The 18036-nt window shown below is 46.1% G+C and overlaps 1 protein-coding gene across 8 annotated transcripts in view; it reads right to left on the reverse strand.

Moving 5' to 3' along the window:
• LOC115092639 (type I inositol 1,4,5-trisphosphate 5-phosphatase-like) overlaps nucleotides 1-18036 on the reverse strand; it is an 82280-nt gene that overhangs the window by 49308 nt on the left and 14936 nt on the right. For 5 of the 8 annotated variants that reach the window (XM_029603739.1, XM_029603741.1, XM_029603738.1 and 2 more), the window contains 2 exons: nucleotides 17154-17254; nucleotides 8147-8234 (listed from right to left, as the gene is read on the reverse strand). In XM_029603739.1, the coding sequence (XP_029459599.1) occupies nucleotides 8147-8234; nucleotides 17154-17254 (189 nt within the window). Of the gene's footprint in view, nucleotides 1-8146; nucleotides 8235-8416; nucleotides 8479-17153; nucleotides 17255-18036 lie in introns of all 8 variants that reach the window. The other 3 variants (XM_029603745.1, XM_029603742.1, XM_029603746.1) reach the window with 2 other exon arrangements.

The following is an 18036-nucleotide window of genomic DNA, read 5'->3' on the forward strand; positions in this document are numbered from 1 at the left end:
CCTGGGTGGAAGGCCGTCACTCACTCACTCACCACCACCACTTCCCCCATCTGCCCCTGAGCCCAGGCTCAGCGTCGTGGATGGGAGGCTGTCACTCTCCCCCATTTGCCCTTGACCCTGAGAGCTCATAGTCCCAGGTGGGAGGCTGTCATTCGCCAGCACTCATACCCATCAACCCCTGACCCATGTTAGAGGCAGCAAATGGGAAACTCACACAAAAGAATTCAAACCTAGACCTACAAGCTCTCCCACAGATCCCTCTCGGTCTCACATGGGGGAGGGGCTCGCTGTGACCCAGAGATTTCTTTTCTGTCCCTCACTGAAAAGCTGTTGTCTCCCACCCCTCAGCATCCCCTCTGTCCCACATGGGGAGTGGTCTCTCCCCTCCCTTAGCTTTCCCTTCTGTCTCAAACTGGGAGGGGTCTCTTCTTCTCTGTGTCACAAGGGGAGGGGCTCTCTCTCCTCCAGCCCTTCCCCTATTAGAAGGGAGCTCTATCCAAAAGCCCCCTCACTCCCAACCCCCATCACATATTGGGAGTTGCTCTCTCCTTGTGTCCCACTGTCTCCCCCTTCTGTCCCACAATGAGGGGTTCTCTCCCATGCCCAGAGCTCCCCCACTCTCTCTCTCTCAGTGGGAGGGGCTCTCCCCTCCCTCTCCCAGAGCTCCTCATTCTGTCCAATACTGGATGCTGCAGTATCCCATGTTTTCCAAACAGCAGACAGTGAAGTCACCACATACAGAACAGGAACACCAGACAATCTATACAAGATCCGTTGACAGCTGCCTGGCACAGCTTACAAGAGAGAAAGAAAAAAAAATGATGCAAGCTGTTAGAAAGAATTTTAAAATATAAACAGCAAGACACAAGGAGGGGTGGTGGACTTTCTCTGTGCTCAGCCACAGGCTGCGAGCCACAGTCCCTGCACTCAACTCCCAAATGGGACACAGGCTGCAGAAGACCCAACCTAAACATAGACTACAGGAGACTTTCCCTGCGCTTGGCTGCCAGGCTGGGCACAGGCTGCAGGAGACTTTCCCTGTGCTCGGCTCCCAGGTTGGCTTCTTGGCTGCGGGAGACGTTCCCCACGCTCAGGTCCCAGGCTGGGCACGGGCCGCAGGAGACTTTCCCTGCGCTCGGCTCCCAGGTTGGCTTCTTGGCTGCTGGTTTTCAATAAGAGCCTCAGTACTCCAGGCAGCCAGGAAGATGTATGAAAAGTTCCACTTCAATTCAGCATCACTTCTCGCTCAGACAAACACTGTCGGATTTTAATAAATCAAAGGCCCACACTGTTTAATAAAAATTTATTGACTTACAAGTGATTATTTATCAAAAGACCATTTATTGTGGACACCGGAGCGATGTGTTACTGGGTGGTGCTGGGAGACTAATAGGAAATCAATGCAAGCAACTGGGTGGAATGAATATTAGGAGCCAACCCTCCGCCAGCCAGGCATTTCACACCCACTCTGCTACCCCTGCTGCACGCACAAGTGTCCCCACTTTATTTATCGCTTACAAATGAAATAATCAATACTTTTAATCTAGAGCAAAATGTATTAACTTCCCCACTGGAGAAAGACCTCCTGGCTGAGGGCCTGAAATCCAATATAAGACAAATGTTCTTGCTCTCCTACATTAGAGCACGTGGAAGAGGGACAGGGTCACAAGGAGGCAAAGGACCCCAGCTCTAGCGATCACAATCACTGCCAGGGTGCCTATATAGAAAGGGATGGGGGCAGGGAGAGAAGGGCACAAGGCCACACAGACACACAAAAAACTCCTCCCAGGACACAAATCCGCAGTTCCAGGACGGAGAGGTCCTGGGTTTAACATGACGACATCGGTAAGGCTGCCTCATCCAGGTCAAGCCAGAGAGGCTGATCCGGTCCTGCTTCTGCCCCACTGCATGCAGGGAGCTGTGGTCCTACATTTCTTAGGGAAAAAAGCAGAACCAGAAAAGGTACAAGGAAGAAGATGAAAAGACTATCTTATGAGAAAGGTTAAACAGCTCAGGACTCGACTCTCAGGGGATTATGATAGTGGAGTGGAATGGGTAAATATGGAACAGTTATTTTACCCTTTCACTCCATGAAACTAACTGGTACAAAATTTAGAACAAATTTAAATTTAAGAAAATGTTTTTTTAATTCAGAAAATGCCCACTCAGGTTATGGAATCTGTTATCACAGCAACTGGTATAGTGGGGTTTAAAAGATATTTAGACAAGTTCCCATGGAGGAGTAAGCCTAGTGGTTAGGGCAGCGGGCTGAGAACCAAGGAAGCCATAATTAAAATCCCACTGTCACTTCTTGTGACCTTGGCCAAGTCACTTTATTGTCTGTTGCCTCAGGTACAAACTTAGAGGTTTATTTACTAAGCTACAATAAAAATATAACACATGGAAAACAGTGTTTATCACACAATATACCTATATTGTGGCGATAGTTAGGCCAATTAAAATGAGTTGATATGCATACATAAAATTTTCAAATTTATGCAAAGTAGCTCATGCATAAATTATATGCTAATCAAATAATGCAGCTTGCTATAAAGTTAGCTACAAATATAAAAGTGTAGCTAAGTTTTCCAAGGACCATCATCCCGATGGTCTTTGGAAACATCCCGTTAACACACGTTCCAATGCTCCAGGCCTGCTATTTTAAGGGCCACGAGCGGCCTAAAAAAAACCCTCCAACTGTGAGAATTCCCTGGTTAGACCCTTTCCCATCCCCCACGCCCTCTGCCTCTAGTGGCAGCCCAGCAGGGTCAAAAGTCAAAAAAAGATTTAAAAGTCATGTAGTGATGCCCCACCCTTTCCCAAAAACTCCTCTCCCCCCCACCCCGAAGGCATCCAACCCCTCCTGTCCCACCTGAACCCCCCCCCCCTTCTAGAAGAAAACTCTGGTATTTAGTGGGGTACCCCCACCCTAGTCCACCCTCTGGACCTCCCCGCCATATCTTCGAAGAAATCCCCAGTACATTATGGCGCCCAGAGTGCCCCCCTTGACTCTGGGCAGTTGCCACCATCTTGAAAAATGGCACCAACCGACCTTTGCCCCATCATGGAAAAACTGCGAGAAAATATATCATGGGGGAGCTGCTGCGATATTTTGCCCCACCCCCACCCCACGCTTAAATATGGCAGCTCAGTAAATGACCCCTCTGGGGACAGAGAAATACCTCCAGCACCTGAATGTAATACTCTTTGAAGTGTCTGAAAGGTGGGATATGAAATATAGAAAAAAACAGCCAAGTAGACTTAGGAAAGCCAAGCCTTATACTCTTTGGGATCTGCTGGGATGCTCCTGAAGGAGGAATGGGGGGGGGAGTGAACCGAGAGGACTGGATGTTAGAACTTCTGTTGGCTTAGTTATTTATTTATTTTTTTTAGCAGAGCTGGCAATTCCTTTGGTGGTTATTTTTAGGCTTTGCTGATTGTTTATATATTTTTGTGTGGTTATCAGTGGCATAGCCAGGATTGATTTTTTGGGGGGGCCCCCAAGGGTAACTTGGGTGGGCTGTAAGCATACAGGTCTGAGCCCTACTAGTTGTACTCTTATAGATAAATAATGCCTTGGATTGCACCTGACAACGGATTTCTAAGATGTCTGCATCAACTGTCATGCATCATGAGTGATGTTTTAAAATATTTTAATTCAATTAGGTCAAGCACTCACCAATATTAAAAATGCCTTATAAAATAAATTAATACAGATGAATATTTATTGCAGTTTACAAAAATACACAACAATATAATGTAAAAAGTAAACAAAGAACACTTAACAGATCCAGTCTATCATGCAATAAAACAAATAGCAATGTATTCTTACATGAATCCTCTTTCCTAAAACACAGAGAATATCATAACTACAATAAAGCAGCAATAATCATAAGAACTTAAGATTGCAGTGGGTACAAAACAGAACGAGGACAATTCATATTATAACCCAACACGCAAAAAAATATATTCAAATTCTGGTGTCACCTCAGTAACAGCAAAACAAACTCCCTCAACTGCTAAACTCCCTCAACGGGCCGATACAATAAAAGTCACGGGAGAGCGGACGAACGCCCGCTCTCTCGGCACGCGCACAGGCCACTCTCCTGTGCGCGCGATTCTGTATTCAAATGAGGGCCCGCGGCAAAAAGAGGCGCTAGGGACACTAGCGCGTCCCTAGCGCCTCTTTTTGGACAGGAGTGGCAGCTGTCAGCGGGTTTGACAGCCGACGCTCAATTTTGCCGGGGTCTGTTCTCAAACCCGCTGACAGCCACGGGTTCGGAAACCAGACGCCAGCAAAATTGAGCATCTGGTTTTCAAACCGCGAGCCGCTTTCAAATTTATTTTTTTTTAACTTTTTTTTTAACTTAACTTTCGGGACCTCCGACTTAATATCGCCATGATATTAAGTCGGAGGGTGCACAGAAAAGCAGTTTTTACTGCTTTTCTGTGCACTTTCCTGGTACCCGGAGAAATTAACGCCTACCTTTGGGTAGGCACTAATTTCTGAAAGTAAAATGTGCGGTTTGGCTGCACATTTTGCTTTCTGAATCGCACGGGAATACCTAATAGGGCCATTAACATGCATTTGCATGTTGCAGGCACTATTAGGTTCGGGGGGGTTGGATGCGCGTTTTCGACGCACTAGTTTTACCCCTTATTCAGTAAGGGGTAATAGCACGTCGAAAACGCGCGTCCAATCGCAAGTTAACAGTGTGCTCCGCCGGAGTGCACTGTACTGTATCGGCCTGTTTGTGAAGTAACACAAACTCTATGCTATACCATACAAGAACAGCAGTAATTCTCAGCACTCAAACAGCAGCAACCCTATCTATGAAAATTCAGCAAGGCAAATATTTCACCAGGCCCTAGAACATTAATACACCACCTATTGGGCAAACAGAACAAGCTAGACTGCTACAAACGCCTGCAGAGAAACTATGCACAGTCAGACCCTTATTTAATACAGAATAAGGGACTACAAACTGGAAATGGAAGCATGCAGACAAAACTGAAATGGAAAACCCAAGAAACCAGACACTATGAACAGTGTAATACTGAAGAAAAAGCAAAATATAAATATAAGAAATGCCCATTCCCATTCCAAAATATAACTGATTCCAATCTCTGAAAGTCAAAATAATCTTTTTTTGACCTTTGTTGTTTGTTGCACAGATTGGCTCTCTCTCACACATGAGTCACTTTCACAGGCTTCCACTCTCACATGATCTCTCACTCATATACACATAGGTTCCCACTTCCACACACTCTCTCTCACACAGGTTCCCACTCACACATACACAAGCTCTCACTCACATGCAGACTCCCATTCCCACAAACACAGGCTTTCATTCTCACAATTATACGCTTTCTCTCATTTGCAGGTTCCCATTCCTATATTCATATAGATCTCACTCTTATAATGCTCTCTATCACATGCAGACTCCCACTCCCACATACACAGACTTTCACAAGCTTTCCCTCACATGCAGGGTCCAATTCCCATACACACAGGCTCTCACAAGCAGGCGCCCACTCCACACACACAGGCTCTCCATTCCCACATGCTCTCTACACACACACACACACACACACACAGGCTCTCCATTCCCACATGCTCTCTCTCTCACACACACACAGGATCTCCATTCCCACATGCTCTCTCTCTCTCACACACACACAAGCTCTCCATTCCCACATGCTCTCTCACACACACACACACAGGCTCTCCATTCCCACATGCTCTCTCTCTCACACACACACACAGGCTCTCCATTCCCACATGCTCTCTCTCTCTCACACACACACAGGCTCTCCATTCCCACATGCTCTCTCACACACACACACAGGCTCTCCATTCCCACATGCTCTCTCACACACACAGGCTCTCCATTCTCACATGCTCTCTCACACACACACACACACACACACACAGGCTCTCCATTCCCACATGCTCTCTATCCCCCCCCCCCCACACACACACACAGGCTCTCCATTCCCACATGCTCTCTCACACACACACACACACAGGCTCTCCATTCCCACATGCTCTCTCACACACACACACACACACAGGCTTTCCATTCCCACATGCTCTCTCTCTCACACACACACAGGCTTTCCATTCCCACATGCTCTCTCTCTCACACACACACACACACACAGGCTCTCCATTCTCACATGTTCTCTCTCACTCACTCACACACACACACACACACACACACAGGCTCTCCATTCTCACATGCTCTCTCTCTCTCACACACACACATACAGGCTCTACATTCTCACATGCTCTCTCTCTCACACACACATACAGGCTCTCAATTCTCACCTGCTCTCTCTCACACACACACATACAGGCTCTCCATTCTCACATGCTCTCTCTCTCACACACACAGGCTCTCCATTCCCACATGCTCTCTCCCATACACACAGGCTCTCCATTTCCACATGCGCTCTCTCTCACACACACACACACACACACACAGGCTCTCCACTCTCACACACAGTCTCTACTATTCCCAGATGCTCTATTTCTCTCTCTCACACACACAGGCTCTTCACCCACATGCTTTCTTACACACGCTTCTAACTCCAATGCTCTCTTTCACATATATGCACACACGCACTATTAGGACTTCCCCTCTCTACCAGGTCTTCTTGCTGTTGGGCCTCCTCCTTTTCTTGGGCTGCCATGGGATGTGCTCCCGAGGCAATCCTGTGGCAGGGTATCCTCTTCTCAGTCGCCATGGGATGGGCTCCACGGTGGCCTTGCAGCAGGCCTTTCTTTTCAGGCCACAAGACAGCACTGATTAGGTTAGTATGAGTCCAAAGTGGGTGGGCCAACCCACCTGTGGCTATGCTATAGGAGGTTAATGGGTGGAATATACGTTTAATTTATGTTATTCTTATAGGATATTTGGGTTGGAGTGCATCATTGGATATTTTACCATTATATTTTGTAATGCAGCTGGTCCATTGTAGTGATATGTTCTGCTGTTTATATAGAGAGAGAAATTTTTTTTTTTAAAGATGTGTTACTGCCTTTCTCTCCTCCAGATAGAAAGAAGTTTGTGATCAGCAGTATTTACAGTTTTTATGATTTTTTAAAGTATTTTATTATTCTGTTATGCATTATATTTTGTGATTACTTTTTTATTGATATACATTGTTTCTAAACTGTAAATGCTTTAAGTTCCCTTTTTTTGGTAAGGGTGGCGGTATATAAGCCTAAAATAAACAGAAGTAGAAAATACTTGTGACCCACACTAGCAACTGTTGGAGACAGGATCCTGGACTCGATAAACCTTTGGTCTGACCCAGTATGGAACTTCTTATCTTCTCAGAAATACAACTCCATGTATGCATGCAATTGATGCAGACTGCAGGCAATGAGGAGTAAAACCAAGACTGGCCAGTCTGTCCCTGATCACCTGGAGTCATCTAGTAATACTAACAACTGGGGAAAACATTAAGACAACTACAAAGCATGAATGGAAGGAAATGAGGAGAAACTAAAAGAACTTTAAAAGGGAGAGGGTTCAGGACATGGAGAGACCAGCATCCAGCAACCCTTATTATTTCTGTTCCAAGAGGAAAGGGTGCCATCTGGTGGCTTCAGAGTGATCTAACAGCAAGTAGAAAACTGGGTATGATTTGAGAGAGGGCCCAGGAAACAGCCTTCCCTTCTGCACTAATGCTCGATCCCTGGGAATTTCAAGTCTTGAAACCTACCAGCAGAGAAACTCTGTAATAAGGTGCAAAGGCCAAGGAGCACAAAAATAGAAACTGGGCACAGGAAGAAACAAGACAGAGAACATACATTATTTAGCCAGGGCATACAGTATTCAGTAATAAGAATTCATATACGAGGTCTAGAATAAGTCTTACAGTTACATTGTACTTGCCCTGAAAATAAAGAAAGAGGAGAAAAAAATGGAAGATGAATCAGGAAGAAGAGTAAGTAAACGGTGGAGAGATAGAAAACATAGAAAATGAAAGAGAAGAACCCAGGGGAACAGCGGAGACAGAGCTAGAGCTAGCCAGGACAGATAAAAAGAAGATGAGGAAAAGTCTAAGAGAGAAACAGACATGGGGAAAGCAGAGAGGCACTGGATTAGTTTCCAGTGAATGTTCCCGGACTTACAGTAAAGCTGCCTGTCTCGGTGAAGTCACTGTCAATGTATACTCGTGTCCTATCATATTCGGACATATCTCCACTCTGCATCATCGTTCTGCAAAGGAAACCATCCCATCAGATTTCTGAAAGAAGGGCACAGCTTTACCAGCAGTTTGACATGGAAAGGGGGCACCCAAATATATCAATGCAAGAACAGGGAATCCCCACTAGCACCTCTGCAGGAAAAGGCGCCCCCCCCCCAGCACTTCTGGAGGAACAGAGAACCTCTACCAGCACCTCAACAGGAAAAGAAGATCCTCCACCAGAACCTCATCATGAAAAGGAGAGCCCACCAGCACCTTTGCAAAATAGAAAGGATCTGCATCAGCATCTTCACAGGAAAATGAGATCCTCACCAGCACCTCAGCAGGAAAGGTGGATCTCTAGTACAACCCTGATAGGGGCAGAGGCCGTCACTTCAGATATGAAAACCTTTCAGACTAGAACTTTCTTATTTGCTGGAACTGCCGGAAACAGCTTGGATTACTATTACTAGACTTATGTGATCCCTGCCTCAGGGAACTTACAATACTGATGAGCTGTGTTTATTTCTGTAACTTACTATGGAGGATTACAAAATCAAGATCTCTATTTTGGCTACAGAAGGCCACAAATCCCTGTGGTTCTGAAAAGAACAGTAAAGAAACACAACTTTTTTTTTTTTAATAATAATTTTTATTACAGTTTTCCAAAAGTAAAAGCTATAACAATACAATCTTAACTATAATTGGTCCGAAGTAGATATAGAATCGCACATATAACAACATAACATAATCCCAGATGTACTGTAATCTACATAGGAAGTTGTCACAAATATAATGGATCAGGAGGCCTATGGTCTCTCCTTCATAGTCAGCGGCATCTGTATTCAGAACACATGTGGCATAAAATCTACAATACAAAAAATCACAAACACAGGAAACATCTTTAAGTTTTCCATTTTCTCCCCAGTTGCAGTCTGTACTCTCTAGTGCAGCAGTTTTAGCCCTCCTGTTATTAACCTGGGGTTGAGAGCATGAACCTTCAGTTCTCGACATCGTAAGGAAGAAGGGGTGCCTTCCATCTGTTGGGACATAGTACCTGTCATACGAAGGAGAGTTCTTGAGACTAGGGCTGGGTGTTTAGGAAAGATTGTTAAGTTATGTGTTGTAGACCTGTGGAAGGAGAGATATGGTCCATAAATTTACCCCAAATCCTTTGCCATTTCCCGTAGCTAGTACTGGACTTTCCTTGGCCGTTAGATATTCAAATGTAAGAAGTTTAATCATCTGTTGCAGCCCCTGGACATATTGCGGGGGCTTTAGGGCCTAACCAATGTAAGAGTATGATCATCTTCCCCAAGAGTCCTGCTTTCCCAACAAAGAGACTGTGTGCTAAAGATATGGGGGGGATCCTGTGTTGGGATAATACCCAGAAGCCAAAGGGAAGGGGTCCATAGGAAGTATTGTGGTGTGCAGGGTTGCATTGCATGTATGTCTGATCTGTGTCCAATAGAGTTGCAGGGCAGGGCAAGCCCAAAAGGAGTGATAGGAGTCCCCTAGCTGTACCTGACATTTGGGACAAATAGGTTAGTTTAGCCACAAAAGCTTTGTTTGGTGTACAATAGAATAACCATAAAAAATTTAAGCTGCGTTTCCCTAAGTACGATATTGCTAGTAACCCTGAAGTGGGCATTCCAGTCTCTGCTTCCCATTTTGACTTGCATGAAGAAATGCTGTGAGTTGGAAACCATGGGGGTCATGCCACAAACATAACTAAATAAATCATTCTTTGGCCCGGCGCTAGAATGCTACTCTTCCTTCCAGGTGCATGCCAGTGATGACATTTGGCAGATCCAGAGCCGGAGAACGGGGTGCTCTTCCTCACCAAAACCAACCTGAAGTACCTGACTCGGGGTGGCCTGATCATGTTCAACTTTCTCATGGATGAGAATTCAGACATGCACAGCCTACTGCTGATGGACAGTGGTACCGTGCTTCTTGGGGGGGGGGGGGGGGGCTGCAGAATCACGTCACCGAGATAGACTTAAATGCTAAGAAAGTCACTCTTACATTGTCTTTTCCTGCAATGTGTGAGGCTGAGATCTCCTGAAGATGTACTTCCACCCATTCCATGAGTTGGGCTATTTCCTGTGACACTTGCTGGCTCTTGGCTCCTCCCTGGCGATTGATGCAAGCTACTATCGTCGCATCATCTGACATTATTCGGACTACTCAACCCTGCAAGCGGTCAATGAATCACAAGCAAGCCAACTGAATGGCATGAGCTTCCAGTCGATTGATGCTCCAGAGAGATTCTTCTGTGTTCCAGCACCCTTGCTGGTCTCCACCGGTAGGAGAAGCTGTAACGAGTAGATCTGACACTGTGGACTCCAACATGAAAGCAGTATGCGCTGAAGAGAACGCATATGCGCCCTTACCTGTAGAACTACCTCTAGGGTGACTACCATCAACCCGAGCACCTGTAGGTAAGACGATACCGTTGGGCGTATTGTTTCTGACAATGGCTGCACCAGCGCAATCAGTTTCTGAATGTGGTTCTCCGGTAGGAAATCCCTGCCTTGCTTCATGTTGAAACAAACACTGAGATACTCCAGTATCCGGGATGGCTGCAGATTGCTCTTGGCCAAGTTCACCACCCAACCTAGTTCCTGTAGCAAGGAGATCACCTTGTGCGAGACCTGAAGGCTCTCTTTCATATTCTTGGCCTGAATTAGCCAATCGTTTAAGTACAAATGGACCAGAAAGAATACCATCCTTTTTCAACACTGCTGCTAACACCACTATGACCTTGGAGAAGGTTCTGGGTGCAGCGGCCAAACCAAAGAGTGGTGCTCAAAACTGATAATGTAGCACCAAAACAGAGAAATGCAGAAATTGATGATGCTCCAGCCGGATGGGAATATACAGGTATGCCTCTGACAAATCTAGAGATAAGAAACTCTCCTGACTGTATTGCCATTATCACTGAGCGTAAGGTTTACATACGGAAATGAATCACTCACAAATGACGGTTGACTCCCTTGAGATCCAGGATGTAGTGAAAGGACTCCTTCTTGGGTACAACAAAATGAATGGAATATTAGCCCATGTTTACTTGTGGCATGGGCATTGGGATCATGGCCTGCAGGCTGAGGAGCCTTGACAACATACATTCCACTGCCTGTCTCTTCTGAAGAGAGCTGCAGGGAAGACACCATGAAAACATCCTGATGAACATTGAGAAACTCCAGAGCATAGCCGTCTCTTATCACCTCCAGAACCCACTGGTCCGATGCTCTTGACCCACCTCCGATAAAAAAGAGAGAGGCAACCTCCTATCTCCTATTCCCAGGGGTAGGTTGGCACATCTTCACTGAGGAGATCGGGGGTGGGGGGCACCACCGCTCGAGCCTGCGCACCGTCTGGGCCGAAAGGACTGCGACCTACCCAAACGCAGAGTCCTCTGAGAAGCCGCTCTTCTGTAGGGTCGAATGCGTTGAAACCCCTAGCACGACTTCTCGCACCAAACGAGCACGGCCCCTGCTTTTTATCTTCTGGTAACCGAGGAACCTGGGATTCACCCCACTTATTGGCCCTTTTTTCAACTCACTCCCAAACAAAAATGATCCTTTAAAGGGCAATTTTATAAGATTAGATTTGAAATTCTATCAGCCAACCAATTCCTCAGCCAAAGCTGATGCCTGGCCACTATCACCAAAGCCACCCCTCTGGTTGACGTACGGACCAGGTCACGGCTCACATCTGCCAAAAAGGTGACTGCCGGTTCCATCACTACTCTGGAATTCAAACCAAATTCATTGACTCCCTGAGAGAGAAGCAAGCGAGTGTGAGCCACAAGGGAGCAGCAAGTGGCTATCTGCAAATTCATTGCCATCGCCTCAAAGGCCTGTTTAAGGATAGCCTCAATTCTCCTATCCTGCGCATCCTTCAATGCCACGCCCCCTTCTACAGTGATAGTCATCCACTTGATGATGGCAAACACCAGTGCATCCACTTTCATAAAGCGCAACTGCTCTCTCGCCGCCAGATCCGGGGGTACAGCGCTTCCGAGACTTGTCCTCTTTTAAAATTAGCTTCTGGGGTGCCCCGTTCAAGATAGTAAATGACAGCAGATAAAGACCAAAAGGCCCATCCAGTCTGCCCAGCAGCAATTTTATGTGCATTTACTCAAAGTAGATCATATTCCCACATGGAACCAACTGCCAATCTCACTGTGTCCCCTTAAATAATACATGGGGGGGGGGGCATTCGTATCATGTCAGGTTCAGTGAGCTGATTCTATGTAAGCAAAGTGATAAAATATTACAGAAAAATGACATGAATGTCTTCTTAATAATGATTTAAGGATTATGACATCAGTTGGCGACTGGTCATGATGAGCTTGTGCTTGTTGTACTGGATGGTGGAAGAGAGTTATTTCAGGGGTGAAAATGGAGCAGATCAATCAATTCTTAAATAGCATCCATAATGATGAACAAACATGATGCTTTATGCAAAGAAATTAAAATGGGAATTTTTTTTTGGTGCAACCATGGAATCAGCAACTGGCACCCCGAGCATCTTCACTGTCTGGGAGATCGGAGCCGGTAACTCATCTCTATGAAAGAAACACAACACTGTTCTATACAGCTCCAACCCTGGAGGAATTTCCCCATTCCCTAAGGAGTAAGGATTGCCTTCATCATCTGTGCCATCTGTGTCCCTATCAGGGTGACCTGAAACAGATCTAGACTTACTCTGTTGCTTACCTGTGGCACCAGGCATGCAAGGATCTGCAATCTGAGATTCTGAACCTTTAGGTTTGACCAGGGCCAGCGACTGCACCTCTTGAAAAAATTCCATCCAAGAAAAGACAGAAGGATCTATACTAAAACCAGGGGATGTCAGTCCTGCATCCACTGAGTTACCTTCCTCTGCTGACGAACTAGTTAGGAGAGCCCCAAAACAAGGCAAAACTCCTGGCACTTCCCCCTCCAGTCCCATTCCTGCATCAAGCTGAGAAGGACTGGGCTCAGCAAAATCAGTCGGAGACAACACTCCCTGAGCCTCCAAGCAGCGCTGACACAAGTTATAGAAGATGCCAGGCTGTGATACCCGAATATGGCAAGCAGCACAAAGGATAAGGCGCTTAGACTTCTTTGCTACCAGCGCCATGGATAAACACCTGCTAGCAGCACGCTCCCAAAAGCGCCTGACAATTGTGCGCTCAGCTGCGCACCGGCACAAGTCAGCCTGGACAGAGGGCTCAAAAACTAAAGTTCTGTCCAATAAGCATGCACTATGGACGCCCAAAATGTAGATGTCAAATACTGGGACCAGGTAGGCGCCCAGCTGAGCACACACCTGAGCGAGCTAGTGCGAACTGACATCAGTCACTTTCGTGGCAGACTTGTGCATGGAAAACGTGCGAATGCCGCCACAGTCTACCACGCGGCATCTAAGTGAAGTTGACAGTGGGGCCTAGCCAAAAAGGCTGCTCAACCCGCCAAGCTGCCACAACTCCCCGAGCTCCCCCAGAGATGAGAACAGACGTTGGATCGGCATGCCGAGCTCGGAGACCAGAAGGGAAATGGAATCCCTAACATTAAATCCCCTTCTTTTTATTTCTATATATTTACTTTTTACTTGAGCTCAGCCCGGCTACAGGAGGAGAGGGCAAAGGCCTTTACCAGCAAGCTGGGCTTCCTGCACCCACTAGCCTCTCGGCTGTTTCTCTCTCTACAGCCAAGTCCATGCTGGAAAACCAGCTGCCAAACAGAGGCAATCTACTGAGGGAGGGATCCACAGATATCACCTCAGGAAAACTCGACTGAGGAAGGGACCAAAGGTTATCACCACAGGAGAGTGGGACGAATTAATTTCCTTTTCTTCTAAATTTTTTTTTTTAAGAAATCCCCAGTAGGGAGATGCACATCCCCCATTTGCTGGAGACAAAGAATGCTGGCAGGCTAATGTCAGCGCAGGGGTATATATACCGTGACATCAGCTTTGCTCCGTCTCCATCTGCTGGTAGAGGTGCATAACACACTGGTGTGGATTAACCTGTCTGAATACTAAGAAATCACAAATTTAAACCACAGAGAAACTTCCCAATAATAGCTGCACAACTGCAGAGGGAGAAGAGTCCATTATGTAGAGTCCCCGAAGAGCAAAATGAAAAAGAGCAACAAATAAATTCAGCCCATGAGATTGGTAAATTTTGTCTCGAAAAAGGTAGAAAACCATTCCCAAAATACATAAATCGCAGTCCTAAATTCAACCTGACACTTAGCAAGTTAACTCAACACAAGGGTCCAAAGCCTTGTTTCTGTGCCAAATTGTCTGGATAGGTTGGGACATAGCTGGTATAATCTAACCTTGGCTCCTAAAAAAGGTAGAATCCAGTTTCTAAAGCAAAATTTTTAAAACTTAGTCCTGGTGAATTTCCTAGGCAAAGGACATAAACCCTGTGGACTTTTCCATAAAATAAATTTACCCCACCATCTAACTCCTTTATCAGATCTCCATCAGAGCACTCAGCAGCAAAGCTAGAACCAGCCACTTGAGTTTTGTAGGGAGGAAAGCTCAAACTGGCAGTGAAAGGCTTACTGAGAACTTTCAAGAACACAGTGTTTCTCAACCACTGTCCATGGACCGGCAGCGGTCCCTGGCAACAGCCCCTGGCAGCATTTTTGCTGGTCTGCAAGGTGGCAGTCACTGCAGGAGGAAGCAGACCCATGCCGCAGCCACCCCCTGCGACTCCCACTCGGTCATCCACAGCCATGACTGGGCCATTCTCTACTGCCCTAAACATCAGGGCTAAAATGTCCTGCTAGTGGCTTCAGCCCAGGCCCCACAGCACTGCACGCTGCTGCTGCGGCTTCTGAGTGCAGGGACAGTCTGCCAGGACTCTGGCTCTTCACTGCCAGAGACGTCGAACAGCTGACTGGACCAGCACACTATAAATGAACATTGGGTTTAGCTGAGTCCCGGAATGCACCCAACAAAAAAAAAAAACCAATGTGTTGCTGATTATACAGCCATGAAAGCTCCTGCAAGCACTAGGCCCCTTAGAGAGACAGCATCTACCCCTATTGCCACCAATGTAAGTCGTTTTAGCCCCTGGTAACGGTGTCCTCCAGAATGAGACCTGATTTTTTCCCCTCCCCTTCTTGGTGTAAAAAGTACATCTCTTTTGTCATAACTTTTGCAATTAAAACATTAGGGAGTGGCTGGATTGAGATTGGGGAGAATCCCAAAACAGGGGGTAGGGAAGTGTAACCCCTTTCCCCCACAATTTATCCACAGAAGGGACCCCATGCTCTTCAGTCCTTTCCTATTCTTCAGGTGTCTCCCCCCAACTCTGCCAGGCAGCCAGTCCCTGGCATCAAAAAAAAGTGAAGAAATATTACTTTAACACATATCTTGAAATAGCTCAATACCAAACATCGTCGAGATCCTCAGAAAGTTAACCGCTTTCAAACTCTTCTGTTTTAAGGTATTCTCTATAGATTCCTACTTTTTTCTTGGCACAACACTGCCTTTTACTGATGCCTAATTTACAAGCTGTGAGCTAGAAAATTGTAATATAATGTCATCTTACCATTTTTCCCCCAAAGATTGGATAAAAAAAGGCATGAGAGTTCACATTAAGCTTCAAATCTGCAGCTGATGCTTTCATAGAAATGAAAGGGGAGACAGTACCAGTTTAATGTCCTTAACTGCACTCCACAACAGTTCCAGGGTAACTTTCATGGGTGATCTTCAAAATAATCTGATGGCAAGGGGTGTAAAGCTTTTCCAACATTTCATCCCTCTGGGAGAGAAGCCATCATAGAGCACAGGACAGGGAACCCAAGGAGTCAGCATCACCAGAGAGAGCACAAATAGCCCAGGCACAGCGTTCCGGCAGACAACCCAGGCTCTGATGCCAGGAGAGACCCCCCCTGGTCAATGTCCCCAACTCCTCCATGTCACAACTCGACTAAAGCGACAGTCGGGACGATGCATGGTTCTCCATTTTGCTTTGGCATCGGATGGTTCAAAAGCAAGAAAAGTACAATTAAAACATTGAAGGTAAGAGCAGCAACAGAACCCTGGATACTGAGGGTTCTTTCTCTCTTTTCTTTTTGTTGATTTATGTATTATTGTAATTGTTATGGTATTTGTTAAATACTTAAGCTTGGCTTGTACTAAAATTAAAGACAGGCTTCCTGGTAGCTTTTACAATCACTATCTGCTTTGTTGTGAATAAAATGAGGATGTTAGATGAACGCAGCATCTCTCACGTTCTCAGTGGATACGTTATGAGGTATTTTACAGGTCTGAAGGGCTGCAGGAATTGCCTGTGTATTCCTTGACGTGGCCAATCAAGAACTATTGAGAATATAGTCGCTGAAGTGTTGCCAACTTTGCTGGTTTATACTGTAAATATTTTTGTACCTTGGAACCGGTATTCTGGCTTATCCAAGGTTAACCTTTCTTCTGAGGATATAGGAAGAAATTCATTTGACTCAGCTGCCTATACAATAAACAAATGGTCTCTCAGATAAGTCTGAAAAGGGATATAAGAAACAATCAGAGACCCTTCAGGTCCTATTATTTTGCTGGTACTGAGTTTTTAGCCCCTTATAGCATAAAAAGACCTAAAAAGAATTCCAGTAACACTACAAGCACCTTGGCAGGAAAAGGAGATTCCCCGTCAGCACCTCGGGGCATTCACCATCAGCTTTATAGGAAAAGGAGGAAACTCTTCCAGTAATTTGGTAGGAAATGGGGACCTCCACCAGCACCAGAGCAGGCAAAAGGAACCCTCTCCTAGCACCCTGGCAAGAAAAGATAAGCTCCACCCAGACCTGGACAGGGAAAGGAGATTTCCGCCAATACCTCATCAGGGTCTTGTTCCCTCCTCTGCCTATGGCAGGCGGGTAGAAAGCATCAAAAGAGAAGAAAATATTTCATAACTTAATAAAGACTTAAAACTTTTTTTTTACCTAACAAAGTCATCAACTCGCTTCATGTTCTGCTGATAGTCCTTGCCGCCAACCTCTTGCCAATGCAGTGCCAAGAAGAGAGGTCTGTACCTGCGCACAGCCTGAGAGAAATCACATTACTCACCCTAGGTCATCCAGAAACATCCAAAACCCTGCCCTGACTGACAAGTGCATGACAGCAGTGAGGAGGCCACGGTTTTCCGTGCCGTTACGGGATGAGATGCTGAATGGGTCAGTTTCAGAAACCAGACTAAGCACAAGTGAGCTGACCATGAAGTAAATGTATGGAATGGAATCATGCGGGACAACCACTCCCATCCCTCACTGTAGTACTCTTTTCTTTTTTTCAACCCCCAGCGGTTTGCTTCCAGCTCAAATCGAGCCAGGACCGGGGCTGGGATCTGGCACCCCGGGCCTTCACTCGCACACTCCCAGGGATCTTTTCCCCCTCCTTTGTCTCCACTCTTACATATAGGCCGGTCACCGTGGCGACGGTCCAGGGCCAGTGGCCATGCAACAAGGTTCCTTCCAGAATCCCACAATCATGGGTCATGATAGCACTCACACTTTAGCAATGACCATGACTCCACAGCTTACAGGGGGTGGAAAACCCAACCTGCGCCTCAAACCAGAGACCTTTTACAAGGCAGTGCACAGTGCACGTGTAACCTGAGCTGTTACTTATTGCTTCTTTATCGCCACTAGACATACACAAAGCAGGCAAACTGAGCAGCGTTAGCAATGTAAGCAGAAAGCAGGACTGTGGGATATTTTTTTCTGGTCCTGTTCAGTCATACGGGAGTAGGATAGAGAATTATCTAAGTCAGATATTGGGACAAAGGGTGACACCATTGAGAGGGTAATCTTTAATGCGCCTGTGTTT

This window comes from Rhinatrema bivittatum, chromosome 5, assembly GCF_901001135.1.
Source record: "Rhinatrema bivittatum chromosome 5, aRhiBiv1.1, whole genome shotgun sequence".
NCBI classification, from domain to species: Eukaryota; Metazoa; Chordata; class Amphibia; order Gymnophiona; family Rhinatrematidae; genus Rhinatrema; species Rhinatrema bivittatum.